Source organism: Diceros bicornis, chromosome 23, assembly GCF_020826845.1.
Source record: "Diceros bicornis minor isolate mBicDic1 chromosome 23, mDicBic1.mat.cur, whole genome shotgun sequence".
NCBI classification, from domain to species: Eukaryota; Metazoa; Chordata; class Mammalia; order Perissodactyla; family Rhinocerotidae; genus Diceros; species Diceros bicornis.
The window spans coordinates 6,744,279-6,768,484 of record NC_080762.1 but is presented as its reverse complement, the minus strand read 5'-3'; the positions used below and the strand labels follow the sequence as shown (position 1 = coordinate 6,768,484).

At 38.3% G+C, this 24,206-nt stretch overlaps 1 protein-coding gene across 5 annotated transcripts in view; it reads left to right on the top strand.

The window, feature by feature from the left end:
- AKAP7 (A-kinase anchoring protein 7) overlaps positions 1–24,206 on the top strand; it is a 146,607-nt gene that overhangs the window by 67,627 nt on the left and 54,774 nt on the right. For 4 of the 5 annotated variants that reach the window (XM_058566265.1, XM_058566268.1, XM_058566267.1 and 1 more), the window contains exon 7: positions 17,839–17,986. In XM_058566265.1, the coding sequence (XP_058422248.1) occupies positions 17,839–17,986 (148 nt within the window). Of the gene's footprint in view, positions 1–17,838; positions 17,987–18,698; positions 18,827–24,206 lie in introns of those variants that run through there. The other variant, XM_058566269.1, reaches the window with a different exon arrangement.

The following is a 24,206-nucleotide window of genomic DNA, read 5'->3' as shown; positions in this document are numbered from 1 at the left end:
TGGAAGGAGAAGGACAGAAAGCAGAAAGATCTTTAAGTCCTGATAGGAAGATGGTGGCAATTTAGATCCGAATCTTTCCAACTTTCCTCCTGGAAACCTACAGAGCAATGAAGACAATGGGGAAAATATCACAAACGACATCTTTAGTGAAACTAGGAGATAGAAACATCGGTAAAGACCAAATTATGTGCAAGTGTGGCCAGCAGGACTTGCATGAGAAGCTACTTCAGGGTGGGGAGGGCTGTAGAGAGAGGACCGGGCCTATGAGGACAGATCTCAGAAATCACCAGCAAATTATTGTTCCCAGCAGGTGAGGGCTCTGCTGTAAGAGGGCACAGGAGTGAGAAAGGGGGCCAGGGAGATGTAAGCACCAGCTCAGAAAGGGAGGGGAGGGCCTCTGCAGCGGGGAAGGACGTCAGAGCTGGTGGTGGAGAGGCAGAGCGGGCCACCTGTCACAGGGGCTCATGTTTTAAGGAATGGTCCATCACTGTAGCCGAAGAGAAGCCTGCAAGACTGCCCTGCACTTCCTTTCCTCCAGCCCTAAAGAGGCTGCTTTAGATGCCCTTGGTATCAGTGAGCCTTTATTATTCCAGACAAAAGCTTGTCTCAAAAATATCCTTGGTAGAAGATAAAGCAGGCTGTTTCAGTGACCCATTTCTCAATCTCCCAATGCCAAATGACTTAATTGCTCACAAGTTTTAGTTGTTTTTGAGTCTCTTTTCATATTACCAGGTGCACCTAGATCTAAGGCTGGGGTATAGAATTCTCCTTGGATTTTTCTTACTTAAAAATCAGTAAATAAAACACAACAACATATCTCTTTTTATTTTAATGATTTTTTTAAATTGATGTCATAATAGTTTATAACATTGTGAAATTTTTTTTTTTTTGTGAGGAAGATCAGTCTTGTGCCAACATCTGCCAATCCTCCTCTTTTTGCTGAGGAAGACTGGCCCTGGGCTAACATCCGTGCCCATCTCCCTCCACTTTTATATGGGACACCACCACAGCATGGCTAGACAAGCCATGCATCGGTGCGCGCGGGATCTGAACCGGTGAACCCTGGGACGCCGCAGCAGAGTTTGCGCACTTAACCGCTTGCACCACTGGGCTGGCCCTGAGCATTGTGAAATTTTAGTTGTACATTATTGTTTGTCAGTCACCATATGAATGCATCCCTTCACCCCTTGTGCCCACCCCCGCAAGCCCTTCCCCCTGGTGACCACCAAACTGTTCTCTCTGTCCGTGTGTTATTTTATCTTCCATATATGAGTAAAATCATGCAGTGTTTGTCTTCCTCTGCCTGCCTTATTTCACTTAACATAATACCCTCCACGTCCATCCATGTTGTTGCAAATGGGACGATTTTGTCTTTTTTTATGGTTGAGTAGTATTCCATTGTATATATATATACACATCACATCTTTATCCAGTCATCAGGTGAGGGACACTTAGGTTGCTTCCACTTCTTGCCTATAGTGAATAATGCTGGAATGAACATAGGGGTGCATAAGCCTCTTTAGATTGTTGATTTCAGGTTCTTTGGATAAATACCCAGAAGTGGGGTAGCTTGATCATAAGGTATTTCTATTTTGAGTTTTTTGAGGAATCTCCATACTGTTTTCTACCGAGGCTGCACCAGTTCGATTCCCACCAGCAGTGAATGAGTGTTCCTTTTTCTCCACAACCTCTCCAACATTTGCTATTTTTTGTCTTAGTGATTATAGCCATTCTAATGGTGTAAGGTGATATCTTAGTGTTGTTTTGATTTGCATTTCCCTGATGATCAGTGATGTTGAACATCTTTTCATGTGCCTATTGGCCATCTGTATGTCTTCCTTGGAAAAACGTCTGTTCATGTCCTCTGCCCATTTTTTGATCAGTTTGTTTTTTTGTTGTTAATTGTGTGAGTTCTTTATATATTATGGAGATTAACCCCTTGTTGGATATATGCTTTGCAAATACTTTCTCCCAGCTGGTGGGTTGTCTTTTCATTTTGATTCTGGTTTCATTTGCCTTGCAGAAGCTTTTTAGTCTGATGAAGTCCCACTTGTTTATTTTTTCTTTTGTTTCCCTTGTCTGTGTAGACTTGAAATTCAAAAAGATCCCTCTATGACCCATGTCAAAGAGTGTACTACCTATATTTTGTTCCAGGAGTTTTATAGTTTCAGGTCTCACCTTCAAGTCTTTGATCTATTTTGAGTTAATTTTTGTGTATAGAGAAGGAAGATGGTCTACTTTCACTCTTTTGCTTGTGGCTGTCCAGTTTTCCCAGCACCATTTATTGAAGAGACTTTCCTTTCTCCATTGTATGTTCTTAGCTCCTTTCTCAAAAATTAGCTGTCCGTAGATGTGTGTTTTTATTTCTGGGCTTTCAATTCTGTTCCATTGGTCTGTGTGTCTGTTTTTGTATCAGTACCATGCTGTTTTAATTATTATAGCTTTGTAGTATATTTTGAAGTCAGGGATTGTGATGCCTCCAGCTTTGTTATTTTTTCTCAGGACTGCTTTGGCTATTCGGGGTCTTTGGTTCCCCCATATGAATTTTAGGATTCTTTGTTCTATTTCTGTAAAGAATGTCGTTGGGATTCTGATTGGGATTGCATTGAATCTGTAGATTGCTTTAGGGTCGTATGGATATTTTAACTATGTTTATTCTTCTGGTCCATGTGCATGAGATGTCTTTCCATTTCTTTATGTCATCATCGATTTCTTTCAATAATGTCTTATAGTTTTCATTTTATAGGTCTTTCACCTCCTTGGTTAAATATATTCCTAGATATTTTCGTCTTTTTGTTGCAATTATAAATAGGATTGTATTCTCGACTTCTCTTTCTGCTAGTTCTTGTTAGTGTATAGAAATGCAACTGATTTTTGTAAGTTGATTTTGTACCCTGCAACTTTGCTTTAGTTGTTGACTGTTTCTGATAGTTTTCTGATGATTTTTTTGGGGTTTTCTATGTATAAAATCATGCCATCTGCAAACAGCGAGAGTTTTACTTCTTCATCGCCTATTTGGATTCCTTTTATTCCTTTTTCTTGCTTAATTGCTCTGGCCAAAACCTCCAGTAGTATGTTGAATAAGAGTGGCAAGAGTGAGCACCCTTGTCTTATTCCTGTTCTCAGAGGAATGGCTTTCAGTTTTTTCGCATTGATTATGATGTTGGCTGTGGGTTTGTCATATATGGCCTTTATTATATCAAGGTACTTTCCTTCTATACCCATTTTGTTGAGAGTTTTTATCATAAATGGATGTTGTATCTTTTCAAATGTCTTCTGTGCATCTATTGAGATGATCATGTGGTTTTTATTCTTCGTTTTGTTAATGTGGTGTATCACATTGATTGATTTGCGTATGTTGAACAATCCATGTGTCCTTGGTATAAATCTCAGTTGATCATGGTGTATGATCTTTTTGATGTATTGCTGTATTCAGTTTGCCAAAATTTCGTTGAGGATTTTTGCATCTATGTTCATCAGCGATATTGGCCTGTAATTTTCCTTCTTTGTATTGTCCCTATCTGGCTTTGGTATCAGGGTGATGTTGGCCTCGTGGAATGTGGTAAGAAGTGTTCCATTTAACTCTATTTTTTGGAATAGTTTGAAAAGGATAGGTATTAAATCTTCTTTGAATGTTTGGTGAAATTCTCCAGAGAAGCCATCTGGTCCTGAACTTTTATTTTTTGGGAGGTTTTTGATTACTGTTTCAATCTCTTTACATGTGATTGGTCTATTCAGATGCTCTATTTCTTATTGATTCAGTTTTGGGAGTTTGTATGAGTCTAAGAATTTATCCATTTCTTCTAGATTGTCAAATTTGTTGGCATATAGTTTTTCATAGTATTCTCTTATAATCCTTTGTATTTCTGTGGTGTCCGTTGTAATTTCTCCTCTTTCATTTCTAGTTTTATTTATTTGAGCCTTTTCTCTTTTTTCTTAGTTAGTCTGGCTAAGGGTTTGTCAATTTTGTTTATCTTCTCAAAGAACCAGCTCTTTGTTTCATTGATCCTTTCTATTTTTTTTCTTGTTTCAATTTCATTTACCTCTGCTCTAATTTTTATTATTTCCTTCCTTCTGTTAAGTTTCGTCTTTGTTTGTTTTTCTTTTTCTACTTCTGTTAGGTTTAGTTTAAGCTTGGTTATTTGGGATTTTTCTTGTTTGTTAAGGTGGGCCTGTATTGCGATGAGTTTCCCTCTCAGGACTGCTTTAGCTGCATCCTATATGAGTTGGTATGGTGTATTTTCATTTTTATTTGTCTCCAGATATTTTCTGATTTCTCCTTTAATTTCTTCAATGATCCATTGATTGTTCAGTAACATGTTGTTTCGTCTCCAGATCTTTGTCACTTTCCCAGTTTTTTTCTTGTAGTTGATTTCCAGTTTCATAGCATTATTGTTGGAAAAGATGCTTGTCATGATTTCAATCTTAAACTTGTATAGGCTTACTTTGTTTCCCAACATATGGTCTATCCTTGAGATTGTTCCATGCGCACTTGAGAAGAATGTGTAACCTGCTGTGTTTGGATGGAGTGCTCTATCTGTATCTATTAAGTCCATCTGGTCTTGTTTTTCATTTAAGTCCACTATTTCCTTATTGACTTTCTGTCTGTATGATCTGTTCATTGATGTAAGTAGGGTGTTAAGATCCCCTACTATTATTGTGTTGATGTTGATATCTCCTTTTAGGTTTGTTAATAGTTGCTTTATGTACTTTAGTGCTCCTGTGTTTGATGTGTATATATTTATAAGTGATATGTCTTCTTGGTGGAGTGTCCCTTTTATCATTATATATTGCCCTTCTTTGTCTCTCATTACCTGTTTTATCTTGAAGTCTACTTTGTGTGATATAAGTATGGCAACACCTGCTTTCTTTTGTTTGCCATTAGCTTGGAGTACTATCTTCCATCCTTTACTCTGAGCCTGTGTTTGCCTTTAGAGCTGAGATGTGTTTTCTGGAGGCAGCAGATTGTTGGGTCTTGTTTTTTAATCCATCCCACCACTCTGTGTCTTTTGATTGGAGAATTCAATCCATTTACATTTAGAGTGATTATTGATATATGAGGGCTTAATGTTGCTATTTTTTTGCTTATTTTCTGATTCTTTTGCATTTTCTTTGTTTCTCGGCCTGTGTGTTTTGGATTGCTGATTTAGTTTAGTAATTCTCTATGATAGTTTTCTTAGCTTTCTCTTTATTTATTGTGTGTGTCTCTGTTCTGTTTATTTGTTTAGTGGTTACCATGAGGTTTGTATAAAAAATCTTGTAGATGAGATAGTCCATTTTCTGATGGCCTCTTATTTTCTTAGACTAAGTTGATTCCATCCCTTTCCGCTTCCCCTTCTAAGTTATTATTGTCACAGTTTATTCCATCTTGTGTTGTGAGTTTGTGTTTAAAGTGATGAGGTTATATTTATTTTTAGTGTTTTCCTTCCCTTAATCTTTGATGTTATAATTAAGTGTTTGCTAACCTATTCTGATAGAGAGCTGCAATTTTTCTGATTTTGTCTACCTATTTTTCCCCTTGCTCAAAGCTTTGTATCCCCTTTTTCTTTTTTTTTTGCAGGCATGAGGGCCTTCTTGAGCACTTCTTGTAGTAGGGGTCTTGTGGCAATGAACTCCCTTAGCTTTTGTTTATCTGGGATAGTTATTATTTCTCCATCATATCTGAAGGATATTTTCACTGGGTAGAGTATTCTTGGATGAAAGTTTTTGTCTTTCAGAATTTGGAATGTATCATTCCACTCTCTCCTAGCCTGTAGAGTTTCTACCGAGAAATCAACTGAGAGTGTTATTGGGATTCCTTTGTATGTTGTTTTTTTCTGCCTTGCTGCCCTTAATATCTTTTCTTTATCATTGACTTTTGCCAGCTTTACTACTATATGCCTTGGAGAGGGTCTCTTTCTGTTGATATATTTAGGCGACCTGTTGACTTCATTCACTTGTATTTCCAGCTCCTTCCTCAGGTTTGGAAAGTTCTCAGCTATTATTTCTTCGAACAAGCTCTCTGCTCCTTTTTACCTCTCTTCTCCCTCTGGAATACCTATAATCCTTATGTTGCATTGCCTAATTGAGTTGGATATTTCTCAGAGAATGTCTTCATTTCTTTTTAGTCTTAGTTTTCTCTCCTCCTCCCTCTGGAGCATTTCTGCATTCCTATCCTCAGTAATGCTAATTCTTTCCTCCAGATTGTCAGCTCTGTTCTTTAAAGATTCCAGATTTTTCTTTATCTCCTCCATTGTGTTTTTCATCTCCAACATTTCTGATTGGTTTTTCTTTATAGTTTCAATCTGTTTTGTGAAGATGTTCCTGATTAAATTGTCTATCTGTGTTTTATTGTAATTTGTTGAGCTTCTTTATGATAGCTATTATGATTCTCCATCATTTAGGTTATAAATTTCTGTGCCTTCAGGATTGATTTCTCGATGCTTGTCATTTTCCTTCTGGTCTGGAGATTTCATATATTTTTCTATACCGCTTGAGGGTGTGAGCTTATTTTTCTTCATTCTGAAAATATCTGGTCACAGTTTCCACCTGCCACCACTTGGTGGGGGTCAAGAGCTGTGTATTCTGAGCCTGCTGTGATCCGTGGGCGCTCTGGCTGACTCGACTGATTGTGCTGGGGCACCCAGCAGGTGGAGAGGGGCTCTTTCTTTTGCCTGCCCGATCCAGGGGGCTTCTTGTGCTTGCCTCTCTATCTGCTCTCCTGGAGTGTTAGCTTGGTGAAGGCACCCCCACAACAGTTGAGTCCCGTCTGTGTGAGACTTTCCCATAGGCTGTGAGAGAACTCGGAGAGTGATGGTTTTCCTATGGAGGGCCACCCCTCAACCCCTCTCTGAGAGCCTCCCAGTCCTGGTCCCAGGGTCGCTGTTTTTTGGGAAGGAAAGGTGTTCTTCTTGCCTCCTTCCACTTCCTTCAGGGTTTCCAGCACCTCCACCTTCAGACATATGGCTGTGTGGGTCTCTCAGAAGTCTTTTGTGTTGTGTGAACGTCCTCTGTTGGTATATGAATGTCCTTTTTGTTGTATCTTAGTGGGGGAGAGTCTACGGGGAAAGCTCACTCTGCCATGATGCTGATGTTACTCTTTTAATGGTTTTTTAAAATGAAAAATTAAGTGAAATCTGCTGTGACATGGAATTGTAATTTCTTCTGAGGCATTCTAGGTGCTGTTAGTCAACTGTGTCATCTAGTGCGTCTCAAAGAGCACTATTTATAGTAAGTGACTTATGTTTCTAATACATTTTTCAACTTCGTGCTACTGTGTTATTTCCATATATGGAAAAAAACTAAATAAGTTTACACTTGTTTAATGATTGGAGGTATCTAGAAAGTAAACAAGATGTTCATTTGAAACCTTTTTGTACTTTATACATCTTTAAAAATTGAAACATGTGGGAAACAATAAGCAAAAAGCTGAATTATTTTAAGAGGATTCTGGAAATTGACTAATGTCGGAATAACAAATGATTTCTGGTTGACCTTGATTCTATTAGAGATTTTGAAAACTTTGAAAAACCGTAGAAGAAATGACACAGTCAAGCTAATATTAAATCTGTGCAGAGTGGAATGGAGACTTGAAGCAAGTATTTTCATTAGCATTTCCTGAAATTTTTCTCTCAGGGTTTTATGTGAGGCAAGGATTCTGTGATCAAATGAATGTTAGCAATGGTGGGTTAAATAAAATTGATCTGATCCTTTATTTCAGGACTTCTCAGGATCTCTGAAATGCTTATGTTTACTGTGACTCTTAAGAGCTTACGACGACAAAGGTTCATTTTTATGCTCATGGACATGGTCATGGGGGGCTCTGGTCCACATTGTCTTTATTCAGGACCCTGGCTGAGAAGCCTCCTTCTAGGACCTTGCTGGTGTTTTGGCAGAAGAAAAAGAGAGCTGGTGAATCACAAACCGATTCTTAAAGCCTCCGCTAAGAAGTGACACTACATCACTCCTGCTTACATTTTATTGGCCAAGTTACGTGGTCCCTTCTGAGCTCAACAGAGCAGGCTGTATAATCCTCTTGCAGAAATGGGCACCACAAGGAGGGGCAGTGAATACTTTGAACAGTTACGTAGTCGACCTCAGCATCGCTTCCCATATGTACGTGACCAGCAAGTCCTTTTTTCATCAGCCATCTTGTCACACTAGTCTTTGGCAGAACGTGGTTTAGGAAATGCTGATCTTGATAATTCAGGCTTAAATGATATTTTTGCTTCAAACATTCAAACTCATTGCACGTTTTTATTTATTTTCTGGCATATGTATTTACAGACAAAATTCTGATTTAAGTGTAATTTAAGAAACAGAATTTTAGAACTGGTGTTAAAAGATACAGTAACAAAGTATTCAAATTAAAATTTCATGGGTTTGCCTTAACTAAGTTAAAATATAAATGTTCTATCTCAACTATTACCATAAGTGATGGGAAATTTTTTTTCTCAACAAGTCATTTTTAGACATTTTGAAACCTCTATTAAATTCATTTTCCTAGTCAAGGACAGAATGGAACATAATGATCTTGTGGGAAACTGGCAGGCTCCACAGTGGATTGATTATGGTTAAAGGCAAAATCGAACACATGCTCAAGAAGAGTATACTTTATTCCAAAATAGTGTTGATACAATTAGCTTGTTTAATAAGTGACAGCGGCTAATTCCCGACCCACCTGAATAGTCACATAAAAGCAAACCAGCTAAAATTATTTGGGTGACAGGAAGATTTTCCCTACCACTGGAAAAAGTGGCCGAGCTCACTGGCCAACCAGCTCTTGTTAATTATAATGAACTGCATAATAAAAGAAGGTAAAGTTTTATTTTTCCTGAGAGCTCCACTTAGATTTAAGGGGAAATTAAGGTTACAATCCAAAGCCATAACTAGTTTGCATTGGAATTTTACTTTTATTCCTAAACATGAGCTGATTTATTTGGGCTATTCGTTAGAATCTTATTCTCTATAAGGACAGGTACCTTAAAAAATAGAATAATACTGATTCTTTGAATTTCTAAATTGCTCAGTTCTCTTTCTGTTGGTTACTCCAGTAAATTAAAGAAAAAAATGTTGTTGACCTCTTCCCAGGACCAAACTTCTCATTATCTGTAATTGAAGACTAACGACTTGCTCATATCACCTAAGGGACTAGCCACCCTTGGCTATAGGAACTCCAGCTTGGTTCCCGCACTAAGTGTTCTTTCTCTAAAACCTACCTGGATGACAACATTTTTAATTGTTGGCAAGGTTAGTGACACCATTTTGGAGACCCATCTTTAAGGCCTTCTAAGTACAACTGTATCTGTACAATGTCCTCAAGCTGATGGCTAGAGCATGCAAGTACTTCTCTTCCTTCCTTGGCTACTGCCTTCCCTACAACTGAATTTGATTATAATATTTTGTTATATAACCTTATTTAGACCAGAACATTTCTTTCATAGTAATTTCATGTTTGGTCTCTAGTACTGCTGTGGGATCTTAATCAGCCAGTACCTGGGAGAATGTTCTCTGTGACTCCCTCTACCAGTCCTGCACCCTTAGCTGCTTCCCCTCCCTGTTCATACTCATTCTATTTTTCATGATTTGGTCCTCTTGGATTCTCTCTTGCTCCTCAATCTTTCTGCTCCTCCTGAGAATTAGAGAACGGTAAACTAAGTACTTTGTGCTCTCTGACGTCCAGTGCAAATATCTCTAGAACTTAATTTGGTGGAATTAAGTGGGGGGAGTGGTTACCTGGGCATAAGCTAAATAGGTAGGGAAATCACGTCAAATACACTTCTCAGCAGGTTGTAACTTTCTATCACACATATCCCTATGGCTGGTGCCTAAAATATACAGGGTGGGGTGGACACGGAGGGGATGGTGTCAGGTTTGGCTGGTCTAGCTTTTCTGGGGCCCTGCCCACTATGATAGCACATACTTGGAATAGCAAAAGAGGAATATGCCAGTATATATAAATTTTTGCATACTATCATCCTAAAATACCAACTCCTTGCTTCCTGTTAACTTTTCTATTTTTAATTTTTTTTTGCCTACCAAACCCACTGCTTATTTTATTAGTTTAGACATGCTTCTGAAATTTTGAAAAGATCCTTAATTTTTAAAATCTCTAGAAGAGAAAGCTGTTTGAAAATTACTGGCTGGTCTAATATCTTTTTTTACTGTACTTTTTTTTTTTTTTTTTTTTTGGTGAGGAAGATCAGCCCTGAGCTAACATCCATGCCAATCCTCCTCTTTTTGCTGAGGAAGACTGGCCCTGGGCTAACATCTGTGCCCATCTTCCTCCACTTTATATGGGACGCTGCCTCAGCATGGCCTGACAAGCGGTGCATCAGTGTGTGCCTGGGATCCAAACCCGGGCCGCCAGCAGCGGAGCGCACGCACTTAACTGCTATGCCACGGGGCCTGCCCCTTTACTGTACTTTTTGGAAGCAATATGTAATCTAATATTTGTAGATATATACTGACTCTGAGTTCATTAGAATAATGATGTAATCCCTGTAATTCTGTGTTTCAAAAGTAGTACCAAGAGATTTCACAATTAAATATTTGATTAAGTTTGAAATGTGGACAAAAGAAAGATTCCAACTGCATGTTATATATAAAATTATTTTGCATAGCAATGTGTGTCATATTTAAAAAGAAAGTCTTTGGATATATTTCTTGCTCTGCCTGGAGAGAAACATTCATTTCGAAATTGGTTTAAAGGCTACACCTGATTCCTGGGTCATATGTTTAATGACTGTTCGATATCCAATTATTGTTTTTTTTCTACAAACCCTCTTTTATCTAAAATGATATCTAGGGAACATTTCTAACCAAATAAAGTGAAAAGGCTTGTATCATTGAGCACTTTTTTCCTTGTTCCATTTCCTAACCTATAGCACACTCCGTGTAAATCTTAGTGTCATCCTTTCTTTTGCACTCCCTCATTCACTTCTCTAACATCCTTGTTGGGACGCCTTCCTCTGTTGGGTAGGGGCTTCTGTCCTAAGTGGTGTGCAAGGAATATGCCTGGGTAGTTGAAAGAGGGTGAGTTAGGTGAAGTAAGGTGTTCTGTTCAGATTGGGGAGTTGGGGAGAGGAAGGAAGAATGTTGAGGGGAGGGGCCTCAAGGGAATTGATTAGTTCATAAGAAAGTGGGAAAAGAAGCAAGCGCTAGATGCATAGGAGCAGGATGAGCTACAACATGCTCTAGGTCTTTCTTGCTTGTCATTTCAAGGCTACAATTCATGATGTCTGTGGATGCATCTAAAATATTTTGCCCATGTACAGTCTCTTCCACACTGTATAGGTATTTAACTTGCATTTGGATGGTATCTAAGGCTACAGTTAGGTCTGAAATTTTGTCTATAGATAATCTAACCAATTTAGGTGAATGGCTCCAAGCTTTTGACCTCTAGGCTATAAAAGTAGAACACGTTCAATTGTAATGTATGTGACAGTATGTAGGCCAGTGTTGTAGGACAAGTTAAAATTGATGTTGGGATTTTTCTATGAACTTATTTCTGAATGATCTGCAGAACAGCTTCACTCTCCTGTTTCATTGTTGGGATCCTGAGAACTTTTTTTACTAGTGGCTTGCTGGCATTATTGACTTAATGTCGGGAAGTGTTGATTAGAAGGGAAAACTATTGCGTTGAAGGAGGAAAACATCCTAGAGTAAGTTGTCAGTGTTTAGACCATATTTGGTGAGAAATTTGGAGGTGGTGGATATTTTATGTTTTATCTTTAGTTTATAGAACTAAATGGTTACGTTGGTGAATTCAAGAGAACGTGTTGTTATTTGCTCCAAAAAGCAAAATATTAGGAAAACAGATGTGATAGGGAGGAGTAGGCTGTAGCTTGTTTACATAAGTGACCACAGGACTGTGGTGAGCCAAGAACACAGCTGGGGCTTGGTCAAGGGGATCTGAGAGTCCAGCTGAGCTTGAGCTGATAGGAATCATTCTTGGATGCCACCATTAGGAGACCTTTTCTTTGTTTCAGTTTAGTGAGAAAAGCCACATGCAAATATGATAAACAGTTATATGGCCAAACAGCATATGATGTTTCATTCTATGCTTGAGAAGGCTTGAGGAGGAGTTGAGAAGAGGGTTGTTAAGTAGACAGAATGAGCTTATATAGAAACAGACTGTATTGTAAGTAAAGGTGTTGTAACGTTCCAGTACTTATTGTATTGACCCTGCAACCTTGAGAACTGCTTGAGTACCGTTGACCTGTTATCTCTGGTCAACATGTCATTAATCAGTACAAATAAACTAAAACAAATAAACTAATTGTGGACCAAAGCCATGTTTCTTCCTCTGTTCTGTTTGATGCCAGCACCTTGTGGAAAGAAACTCCAGGCCCAGGAAGCAATATGGCATCTTCTCTTTTATGAAGTGGCTTGGGCTGTGAGGAGTGGTATGTCACCTTCCCTCTGTGACTGCTTTCCTTGCCACTTGATGCCACAAGAGCATCCAGCTCCTCTCAAAATGGTCGGATAGGTAGAAGGAGGTGTCAACAGTAGATTAAAAACATTAGCAGTAGCTAATGTTTTTAGCTGTTTACTGTTTTTAACAGTAGCTCTAGCAGCTATGTTTCTACTTATTATTTGCTGGAAGGTGTAATATTATAAATGTTGGATACAATGCTAGGGTAAAGAGATGCTGCTTTTTCTTTCTCTAAAGCCTCAAGATTAATCAAGGCAGTAGTGGTAAAAGCAAGTTTGTAAGTAGAGGGATTAAGGAGATGGCCTACCTAAAAAACCCACGGTGAGCTGTATAGAAGTTCTAGCATTAAGGAAAATGAAGAATTGAGAAATACTGTATACTTGAATAAAGAGCTGCCTTAGAAAATGCAAACAATCTCTACCAGTATTTTACTTGATTTTTTGGATATTCACAGTATAAGAAGAGTTCTATTTACAGGCTGGATTATTTGAATAATTGTTTCTATGTATAAGTAGCATCTGTGAATTCTTTCTCATCTCCCTCTATGAAATTCATTTACTATGGACGTATAATTATCACTTGATTTATTAATATTAATGCAGCATATTAAAGGAAGGTGTTTTAGAATGCTAGAGATTCCCAAAGTAATTTTCACATTGCTTTTAGAAATATGATAGTATATATGGTTCTATCTTAAGAATGATTAATATTCTTAGAATTTCAATGTTTTCAACAGTGAAGAGCTTGAATGTTATCCATTCTGTTCTTTTCAATTTATCTGTGTTCTCCACTTATCCTGAATCTCAATCCAAGCTCTACCTCTTACTAGCTGTGTGTCCTTCAGTAAGTGACCTAATTTCTCTGTGACTCAGTTTCCTTATCTGGGAATAGCAGTAGTACCAATCTCATAGGGTCATTGTGATTATTAAGTGAGTTAATAAAAGTTCTGAGAGCAGAGCCTGTACATAGTAAATACTATGTATTTTCTGTTATTGTCATTATACCGATGCTAGAAGGCATCATTTTTTCAGATTGGTCCAGAATAATGGGCAAAGTACCATTGATTGTCTTTTCTATTTTCCATCACTCCTTCCTTTTTCATCTCTAAATTTACTGACAGGCATGAGGCAGGGTGTCAGGGCTGCAGCCAGGCAGGAAATGGGCATGCTGGACAGGGGGACCAGGCAGAGCCCAGCCCCATAGGCTGACGTGAGGGGCAGGAAGAGGAGATGGAAGGCTGCCAGGTGGTTCTCACTCGGGGTTGCTGGTCCTGGATCTTAGATCACCATGCCCTTCTAGGGCCCATTGGCTGCTGCCATGAAGACTCCTCTTTCCACCCCTGTCGGGCACAGGCTTGGGTGGAACTGAGCCTGAATGGGAAGAGCCTCTGTTATCCCAGCTGAGAGGGGCTGAGGGAAGAGCAGCCGACAAGGAGGTGATCAAGGGGTCTGTCCCAGGAGGAAGATGGAAATGAGACAGTGCAAATAACAGCGAAAAATGTAGTTACACCAAGAGAGGAAGGGGTCATTCAGAATTGTAAAGTAACATTTGCTTTTGAGAAGTCCCATGTCAATATATATATATTTATTTACTTATTTTTTTGTGAGGAAGATCAGCCCTGAGCTAACATCCATGTTAATCCTCCTCTTTTTTGCTGAGGAAGACTGGCTCTGAGCTAACATCCATTGCCAATCCTCCTCCTTTTTTTTTCCCCCCAAAGCCCCAGTAGATAGTTGTACGTCATAGTTGCACATCCTTCTAGTTGCTGTATGTGGGACGCGGCCTCAGCATGGCTGGAGAAGCGGTGCCTTGGTGCACGCCCGGGATCCGAACCCGGGCCGCCAGTAGCGGAGCGCGCACAAGTAACCGCTAAGCCACGGGGCTGGCCCGCATGTCAATATATAGTCTTTTTATAACTTTCAATCACCAATATATAACTTTTCATTAGGGACAGTGATCATTAAGAATGATTTTAGTTTTTTAACCAATATTGTATCACTAAAGATATGAAATGTTTTTCCATTTATGAAATTGAGTATGAAAGATGACCATTCCTCTTGAACCAACTGATGCCCCTAATGACAAGCCAGTTTGGTTCGGCTCTTAATTTACATTCTGAGTTTTGTCGTTATCACAGGAAATGTACATTTCTTTTATAGCCACTGTGTGACAGGAATGAACTATTGGAAAACACAGCAGAGCCACAGACATGTCAAACTTACCATCCGTAGGACGTATGATTTCTTTGTCTGAGATGCAGCCTTCTTACGTTTTCATCATGGAAGTTGTGATTATTGTAATAAGATAACAAGTCAGGAGAAGAAATCATTTTATATTATAAAAAAAGCCTTAACCTTCTTAATAAAACTGGCATTTCCTCCTTCCTCTGATCACAATAACTTTGTCATAGTAGTTAAAGATGAATAATAAGTATTTTATCCTTCAGAACCTTAAATGAATGATTTTCACATTCATATTGTTAAGTGATGTGGATTTTCATATTTCTTGGCTCTCTTTACTTCCTATATTGAAAATAGAGTTAGATGCGTGGTAATATAATCTGAGTCCTCTTTGGTACATATTAGATTATACACATCATTTAGCTAAATGAAAATGATATGGTGAGTGCTTCCTGGGTAAATAATTTCCATCGCTTATCAGATGCAACCATTAGATGATTCTAAAAATACTCAGCATGCTCTCAGTGACATTTTTCCTGTATTGGCTGTTTGGGCTCCAAGTTACAACAGAGAGAGAAGTTCCTCAGGGTTTCATGGTACATTATATCAAAGGTTATCAAGTGGCTTTGAACATCAGTGATAATTCTCCCTAAACTGACTAAAACTAGGCTAAAAGGAATTAAACTTTCAGTCATTTCTGGTGATTAATTAAGATAGTCTTGAAAAGTTTTTCTGTTTGATATTTCTTGCCACTAATTTATTGTTTCAAAGTCTGACATCCTGTATTTTAACTTCCTATTTTCTCTGTGAATGTTATGTTGCATAATGGATAGGTCTGTTGTATTGGATACAATTATAAAGATGAATCTCTTAAAAATATACCCTGTCCCTGTTAGGTCCAAGGCAAGAATAATTTTCAAACCGTACTAGACCATCACCAAGCATATTCAGAAGTCCAGAGTTGCGATACCCTTAGCACGGTTTTGTTGAAGATATCCTACATATTGTTTCTCTCCATTTGAAATAATACCAACTCTCTTACCCTTTACAGGTCAGATTTTCCTGGCTTTAACCATTTTTGTGATTTTCTTTGAGCTCTCTTAACATGTTATACCTCCATCGATCTTTAAATGACAAGGTACCAGGGAAAGAGTCTGGCCCATGAAGAAGGGAACCAGAGAGTAATTTGGGGATCCAAAACCTGGAAATAACGCCGTTACTCGGCCTTTTTACCTTTAAAATATAACCTTGCATGGCGATGCCTCTGGGACCTCGCGGCTGTGCTGGGGAACCTGGCTCTTCCTTGGAGACAAGTGGGGACCCTCTGGAGAGTTTTGAGCAGAGGAGTGACCTGATCTGATGTGTGTTTTATGGGATCACTCTGGCTGTAGAGGAGGCAGAGGTGGGAGAACAGAGGGCCCTGGGATAATCCCGGTGAAAGACTGGAACAGGCGGCTTGGACAGAGGCAGCGAGGGGCTGGTGAGGACGGGGTATGTTTTGAAGGGAAAGCCAACACGATTTGATTGCAGGTGGGGTTGAGAGAAAGAGGGGAATCGAGGATGACCCCAAGGCTCTCCGCCTGATCAGCTAGAATGGAGTGACTGTTAACTGAGATGGGCAAGTCTGAGTGGAGCGGTTAGGAATGATGAGGGGCTCAGTTTGGACACAGAACAAAAACATATATCAATAAAAACATGTTAAATATAACATTAAAAATCAAGAGTAATGTAAATGTACAGTAGTAAAGAATTGGAAGAATAAATTATGATATCTCCATACAGTGGAGTACTATGGAGACATAAAGATATTTTGCACATCTGTATATTATTTATTGATGTGACATATTCACTGAAAAAAAAAGCTGGTTATCAAATAGTACCCACGGCCCAACGACATTCCTATAAAGAAGAAAAAAGTACTATTTTTTCATAGGAAAAATAGAATACATAACAAAATTATAGTAGTAGCAGTTTGGGGTGATTTAATTTTAATTTTTTAATATTCATATCTCTATTTAAAAAGTTTTGTAATAAATTTTTGTGACTAAAAAGGGAAAATACGTATTCTATTATATTTTAGTAAGATATATAAATATAATCTGAAAATAATTTATATGCACAGAAAAAGACCTAAAGGATACATGTCCCAATGTTAATGTATTTTATGTAAATAGCAGGATCATGAGTGATTTTTATTGTCTTTTTTCTAGATTCTTCATATTTTCTCATTTTTAACAAATGACAAGTATTGCCAGGGTAATATAAAAAAAATTGTAAATTAAAAGGAAAAGTTCACACATGGTCAGCTGGTAAATTGCCCTGTGAAGTATTGTGCCTTCATCTTACAGACTGTATTTTGGGACTATGCCACTGAGTGCAGGACCATTGTGTAGTAAGGGGAGGGGAGACCTTCTTTCCCCTGTGCTGGAAAACTGCAGGTGTACAACCAGCTGTGCTGGTTGAAAGGCAACCAGCTTCTGCCTGCTCTGAAAGGCACTGAGAGTAAGGAGGGGCAGGAGGAGAAGGACTTGGAAGATCACTGACCCCCTATTCCAATTTGAATAACCTTTACTTATCTTTCAGATGGTTCTTACATAAGGAGTTTAAAAGTTGCATCCTTCTTATTAAAACATTTTAGGGCCAGCCCCGTGGCTTAGCAGTTAAGTGTGCGCACTCTGCTGCTGGCGGCCCGGGTTCGGATCCTGGGCGTGCACCGACTCACTGCTTCTCCGGCCATGCTGAGGCCACGTCCCACATACAGCAACTAGAAGGATGCGCAGCTATGACATACAACTATCTACTGGGGCTTTGGGGGGAAAAAAATAAATAAATAAAATCTTTAAAAGAAAAAAAAACATTTTACACACTATAAAATGTTATGATCCGTATCACTTTTTGAAAATTCACCCATTTCTCCATTGTTGTTGGAGATGATTACTTTTCTCTTGATATCTCAAATTTTAACTTGATATACTTCCTTATTTCTGAAGCTTAAAGTGTATGAAGTTTTGAATGCTGCCAAATTTAACCCAACACTCTTCAATGATTTTTTTTAATACAACTCATCCTAGGCAGAGAGGCTTTAAAAACAACTCTACAAGTCTGCGGTATCCAGTTTCAAATGCCAGTAGGCAGTACTGTATACGAAAATGTATTATCAGGTTCTAAGAATGTGATGTAAATATGAACTGACTGCCTAGGTGAAATTATTGATTGATGTGATTTTTGTTTTGTCATTTCAAGGGAGTGAAAAAAATAGACCCCGAACTCTATGAAAAATTTATCAGTCACAGATTTGGAGAAGAAGTGGTACATCGCATAGATCTTTGCTCCATGCTGAAGAAGAAACAAAGTAATGGTTATTATCACTGTGAGTCTTCAATTGTGATTGGTGAGTGCCATTGAAAAATTATTTATTATCTTTATTTTTGATTTCTTTAGCATCGTTTTATTTTGGCAAATATTTAGGGCTGGTTATACTTTTTTTTCCAATGACATTTTCCTAAATACTGTGTTTTGGGAATAATACATTGAAAATTTTGTGTTTAGAATATATTTAGTATTCATAATTATCAGTCAAGATTTAGAACTATAGTTTTTATACTTTCGTGCTTTAAATATAGTTATAATGAAGTCTTGAAATATTGATTCAAAGTGTATTTCAGTTTAATTTTATTTCATGAATATGAAGAAAGCATTTTCTCCAGTGAAGTCCTGTGTGACCACACCATCCACAGCAGGCATTTTCATGTCTGCTGCTTTTAATTAGGAATAGAATGTTCCAGGCAGGAAAGTTTTACTCTGAGAAGAAGCAGCATTTGTAGGTGACCTGCAAAGATTGAAAACCTGTCCTTCAATTTCTTCCCTAAGGGAAACATGTTTTGAGGGGAAACAAAGATTCATACATAAATGCTTCTATCGTCTTCTCAGGGATATGGCGTGTGATAAGAAAGACTCATACACAATTATGTTTCCAAGTGAAAGTGTGTACACCAAATGAAGATTTTTTTTAACCAGAACAGGGCTATTCCCCTCATTCGCAATGTGAATGTATTTCAAAGGAGCCTGATCTGTTGTGATTCAAATTTACTGTTTCAAACCAGGCACTATTCTTATTAAATGTGAACCTCAAGACCACCTGATTTGTATACTTTTGAAGTAACATGAAAATACTCAAAGAAGATAAATACATGTATCTAAATATTTCAAGGTCTTCAACCAAGATATCTCTCTCCACATCAGCTTGAAGAAAACCTATGGAAATATGCATCCTGAAAGAATCTTAATACTGAAGTTTATTCAAGCATTTACAAAAATGTTCAAGAGACACAATTTTATTTCCAAATTCTCACTAGAGATCTTCAGAGAAGTCATCATTTGACCCTCCAGAGATATTAGTTATCTTAAACAGAAGGTATTCAGTGTGTTGTTTGAACTTTATGTTCTAAAGCATTTCAAGTCTATTTGTAGGAAGACTTTTGTGTTTTCAGAATCTCTGTAAGAGAGCTGTCTTCCATGGAAGCTTTGATGAGGACCAAACATTTCTGCTTAGGTTCATTGTACAAGGCAAATTTAATCCTTCTTGTGTAATACAGATTTTGTCTAGCTTTCCATATCTTCTCTGTAATTACTTTAAGCCAACCTTGAAGGAGAACTCAGTGCTTCATTGCCTCTCCCACTAAAAAAACAAAATAAAGAAAAAAGCAAGCAATGTATAGATTTTACGGAAGATGCTGTGGGACTGCATTATGCAGCCTATAGCTTGCATTATCTGTGCTGCCATTAGACAGCTCTGTTCAGCTTCCCCCAAAACACTGTGTTCCAGCCACTGAATTTTCTCTTTTATTGCTCTTTTCCAGCTTAGTCTCTAAAATTCCCCTCATTTTAGTCAATTTCTGTAGATTTTCCCCTCAGGCTTCTTTGTCTCTCACCTTTTTCTAATTCAGAGCAATTGAGCTTCTTTCAGACTCCACCAATCTTGTAGCCCCACACCCATCATTTAATGTTATTTAAAAAAAATGGTTTTTGCCTATTACGAATACTCTATTTTTTTCTGTCGTATGTTGTGATGCCAGTATGAGCTTTGAAATAATATGTGCCACTAAAATGATAATGTTATGATTACCAATTTTAATACACACTAGAGTTCTTTTATTTGCTGTGGATAACTACTGATTTTCTTGATCTTACCTGAATTTTGTAACAGAGAATATTTAGCAGGATTTGGGACTCTTTTCTTTGTGAATTTCATTTCTTAATCAGATTTAATTGGTTTACATTGGTTTGGCTTCTCTTTGATTGGATCCTAACTCAAATTTAGTGTCTGTTTTCTGAATCTTGAACCAGCGTTTTATTGTATGCATTAATAGAGGGGGACAGATTTCAGATCATAGGATAGTTTGTAGTCAGAGTGCTAGGGTTGAAGTTGGGTGTCAAGGACTATGGGAACCTCTTGAAATTGTTTATGAAACTTTGTATGTAGGTGCATATGTGAATTTTTCTGGGGAGAGAATTTATTTGATTTGCATATTTCCTATCTCTTAATTTGTTAATGGTGCATTCTTGGAAAGTGCTAGATTCTAAATCACCGATTTTCTTTTCGACTGTCTCAATTATATCATTTAGGGCATCTTTTTTTTTTTTAAATATCAATGACTGTATGCTTCATTTCCAAGATTTCCATTTGATTCTTTTTTGTATTTTCCTGTTCTTTCTTTGCTCCATAGGTACTGTTCTTTCATTTATCTCTTGGAGGATTTCAATATAGTTAATTTTTAATGTTCTTTTATTATTTTTTAAATCTCTAGTTCCTTGGATATGAATTCTTCTATTTGTTGGGTCTTTTGTGACACTCAGTTTCCTCTGGTGCTTTTTAAGTTTTTTCAAGAGTGCATCTTATTGTGCTTGTTTCCCCCTCCTAATCCCATGTGTGGCTTTGCAGCTGTCTCAACCCCAGTCCCACAGGGCACACTGCTTTGAGCTGGGTTAGGGACTGGAACAGCAAGCCGTCCTCGTCCATCAAGCATTGGAGTTCATTCTTCTTCTGTCTCTTACCAGTTGTGAGGTTTTTTTAGAGTAAAGATAATTAGCCTTTTGCTATATTGGCGTCAAATATTTTCCATTTAATTTTGGTCACAAGGTATTTTTCAACATTTATTGAAGGTCACAAGGTATTATTCAACAAAAATTTAAATTTTTGTTAAATTATGGATTAAAAAATGTTCTCCTGTGATTTCTTTAATTATTATGACTAGAGTCATCTCCAAGCCAAAGATTTTATATGTATTCATTCATATTTTCTTCTTGTTTTTGCATTTGAGCTTTTAATCTACCTGGTTTGTTCATTAATATGATTACTAAGACACAGAGGATTAACACAGAAATCCAGTTACAAATAGTGAGTGTGAAGTAGGGGTTTCGTTTTAGGAATAGATTTTTATAATATTTTTTACACCCCACTAACCTTACTGTGTGTTCCAAGGATTGCAAATTAGCAGCCATTCGTGTTGTACTTGACTTGCACAGGGTTTTTTGTTTGTTTGTTTGTCTAATTTGAATAACTTGCCAATATTGGGCTGATTTTATGTAAAAAAAAATCTGAGTTTCTGCAGCCTTCCGAACAATAGGAAATGTAGCCACATTGATCCCACATTCTTGCCTGGCAGCGCTTTCCTGGACGGGCAGTAGGCACAGTGACCCTTTATCACTCCCCCTTACTCTGTTGTTCTTCTTATACAATTTGCTGGATTTGTTCCCCCTACCTGCTTGGCTCCTGAAGACATCTGAGTTTGGATGCCCTGATAGCTGTTGCTGTTCCCTGTGCCTACTGCACCTGTCCAGGCTGAACATTTTCCTCTCCATCTGCTGCCATTGTACACCTTGGTGTGGAGTGTTGAGGGAGTTTGCTAGGATACGGAGGCAACATTCATATTTTCAGATACAAGAAAAGGTACTACATTTTACTTCTCTTATAATCAAAACTTTGGGTGCTTTTATGCCTACTTAATATTGGGCTACAACTCCTTGCAAACCTAGCTGTACTAATCAGCTAAAATCCACCCCCCCCCCCCAAAAAAAGTAAAAAACCAATTCTTCCTGGTGAAACCAGGAATGAAATACAGGTCAGATAGCCTAGAGTGGTGAATGCTGTTGTCTGTGAGCTACTTACTGGAGTTGGGTGAATTACTTTTTCTCAGGCAGCTATGTTCCATTTATATTTCCTTAGGGAGGGTAATTGACTAAATGACACCCTTTGTAAAATTGATGAGCAATTTACTGCTTGCAAAGACTGGTTTACTGTCAGCTGTCAGACATATCTTATAGGAGGCAATGGGGAATTTGGAAAGGTCTAGAAGGTGCTTTTTTGCAGGCCAGTATATTTCTTTATAACTTTTGCAAGCAGAAGTGGAATGATTTTCTGGGGACCCCAGCTGTTTTTTGGTTTAATAATAATTATTCATCATTAATTTAGTGAATGTTATTGAGCGTGTACGATGTGTGTACTCCTCTCTTGGGTATCATGAGATACAGAGAAGTATAAGACGTAGTCCTTAAGAGTAATGCAGAGTCACTGGGCAGCTAAGACTACATCTGAGAAATGGAGAGGAAGGAGGAATAGATGAGTAGGGCTTTGTCTATAACAATAATGGGCTTTGATAGCCCTTTCTAGAAGAGTGTGGGGGTGAGGAATGGCAGAGCTCAGAAGAATAGGATGAGAGTGAGGAGCAGACTGATGGTTAGTAGAGAAAGGACACTTTCCAGGAGCAATAGGTATGATTTGCAGAGGGCAAGAAGCAATGGGTTAGGAAGCAGAGTGGAGGCAATATTAGTGACAGGAGGCACCCTACAGAGACTGTAGTGGTTGAACGTACAGTCTGGTTAGCTAAGGAAGCCATGGAGGGGGAGATTGCTAGGTTTGTGTACGAGGAGTTGGTGAGGGAGGTAGGAAAGGAGATGGGCTCAGTCACGTATACCAAGGCAATGAATATGTCATAAAGGAGACTGAGTGGATAGATGTGGGATAAAAAGAGGGTGAAGTTTAATACTCGACTTAATGACACAGAATTGGATCCTAAAGATAAGACTTTCAATTAGTTTCAGACTGTAGCACAGAGGCAATGAGGGGGTTAGTGTTGGGCCAACCATTGGCTCAAATAGAAGTATACAGGTCTGCACAGATATGGTGACAGAAGAGGAAAAGGGTTGTAGTCAAGTAAGTAACAGTCATTGTAGCTATAGTCAATTCAGTCTGTATCCAATGCCAAACAGCTAGAAACCAGACTCAAGACTTTACGGGCTGAAATACTATAAGATTCTGAGTGACTTAAGTCAATGAATTTGTTCTATCCGAATGTCCCTGCTTTTTGGGACTCACCCTTAAGAGACCTGGGCAGTTTAGACCAATCCTGTCAGTCTTAAGGGCTTGTCCTGGTCCACCCAGGGATTTAAGTAGTTGTATCTAGGTGGTAGTTCAGCCAAAAGGAAAGGACTTTTGGAGTTGCATCTGGGGAGACCCTCAGCTCTGACTTTGGTGTCCGAATCTTCAGTGCTCCTTTACCCTTAGGGGCCAGGGCAGAGCTCTGAGAGCTCTGGATCTTGCCCAGTTTCAGTGTGTAGGCATGAAGGTCTCCTTTATGGAAGATAATACTGTCAATGTAATTGACCCACTGGTGGTTGTGCTAGGAGGGGGTGGAGGGAGAAGGAAGTCAACAATTTTTCTTCATTGGGTGAAAGGCACAGCTAGGACAAAAATCGAGCTTTCTAGAATCCTTAAATCTGAACCTTTGTCAGATCAATGATAAATAATAAATTTTTAGAATGTTTAATTTGAAAATGTTTGTATTGCTTAAATGCCATATGCCCACTTGAGGGTCCACTTAGTGGAGAAGGTTATTGGCAATAGATATGTGCTTGAATGTTTATTTTTCTCAAGTGAATCATTTACTTTTTGCCATAGAAAAATGTCCTTCACAGTGCTTATCTTACGAATTATTTAAGATTCTGATAATTTACAAGGCTACACTTTTGTTGGGTTTTAAATCCTTTTAAAATATACTTTAGTTCAGTAGTTCTCCAAGTTTGGTCCATGAGTCCCTCGTGGTCCCTAGGGTACTTTTAAGGGTCTGGGAGGGCACAACTATTTTTATAATATATACTAAGACATTATTTGCCTTTTTCCACTGGGTTAACGTTTATACTAATGTTGCAGAAACAGTGGTGGGTAAAACTGTGTGTGGCCAGTATGGATCAAGGCAGTTACAATTAAAAAATTTTTGTTAAAAAGCCAGTTTCGTGTAAGAATATTCTTGCTGAGTAGTAAGAATTATTAATTGTATCTAATCTGTCTCCACATGTGTGCTTTGATATTCTGTGTAACAAAAATAGGAAATGCACAGGGGCGCTCTGCTGCATGTTGAAGCAGGGGTCTGGGGAAAAGCACTCGCCTTATTGTTTCAGCTACAAGCTACAGTAGCCACTTGCTTTCATGGAACACCGTTTTTTCTTGAAGAATGACTCACAGACTCTCCTTTTCACACTTGGGTATTTGGCAGACAGTTTCTTGAAAATAAATAAACCTGTCACATCAAGGACAACTGACCTTATTTACTACT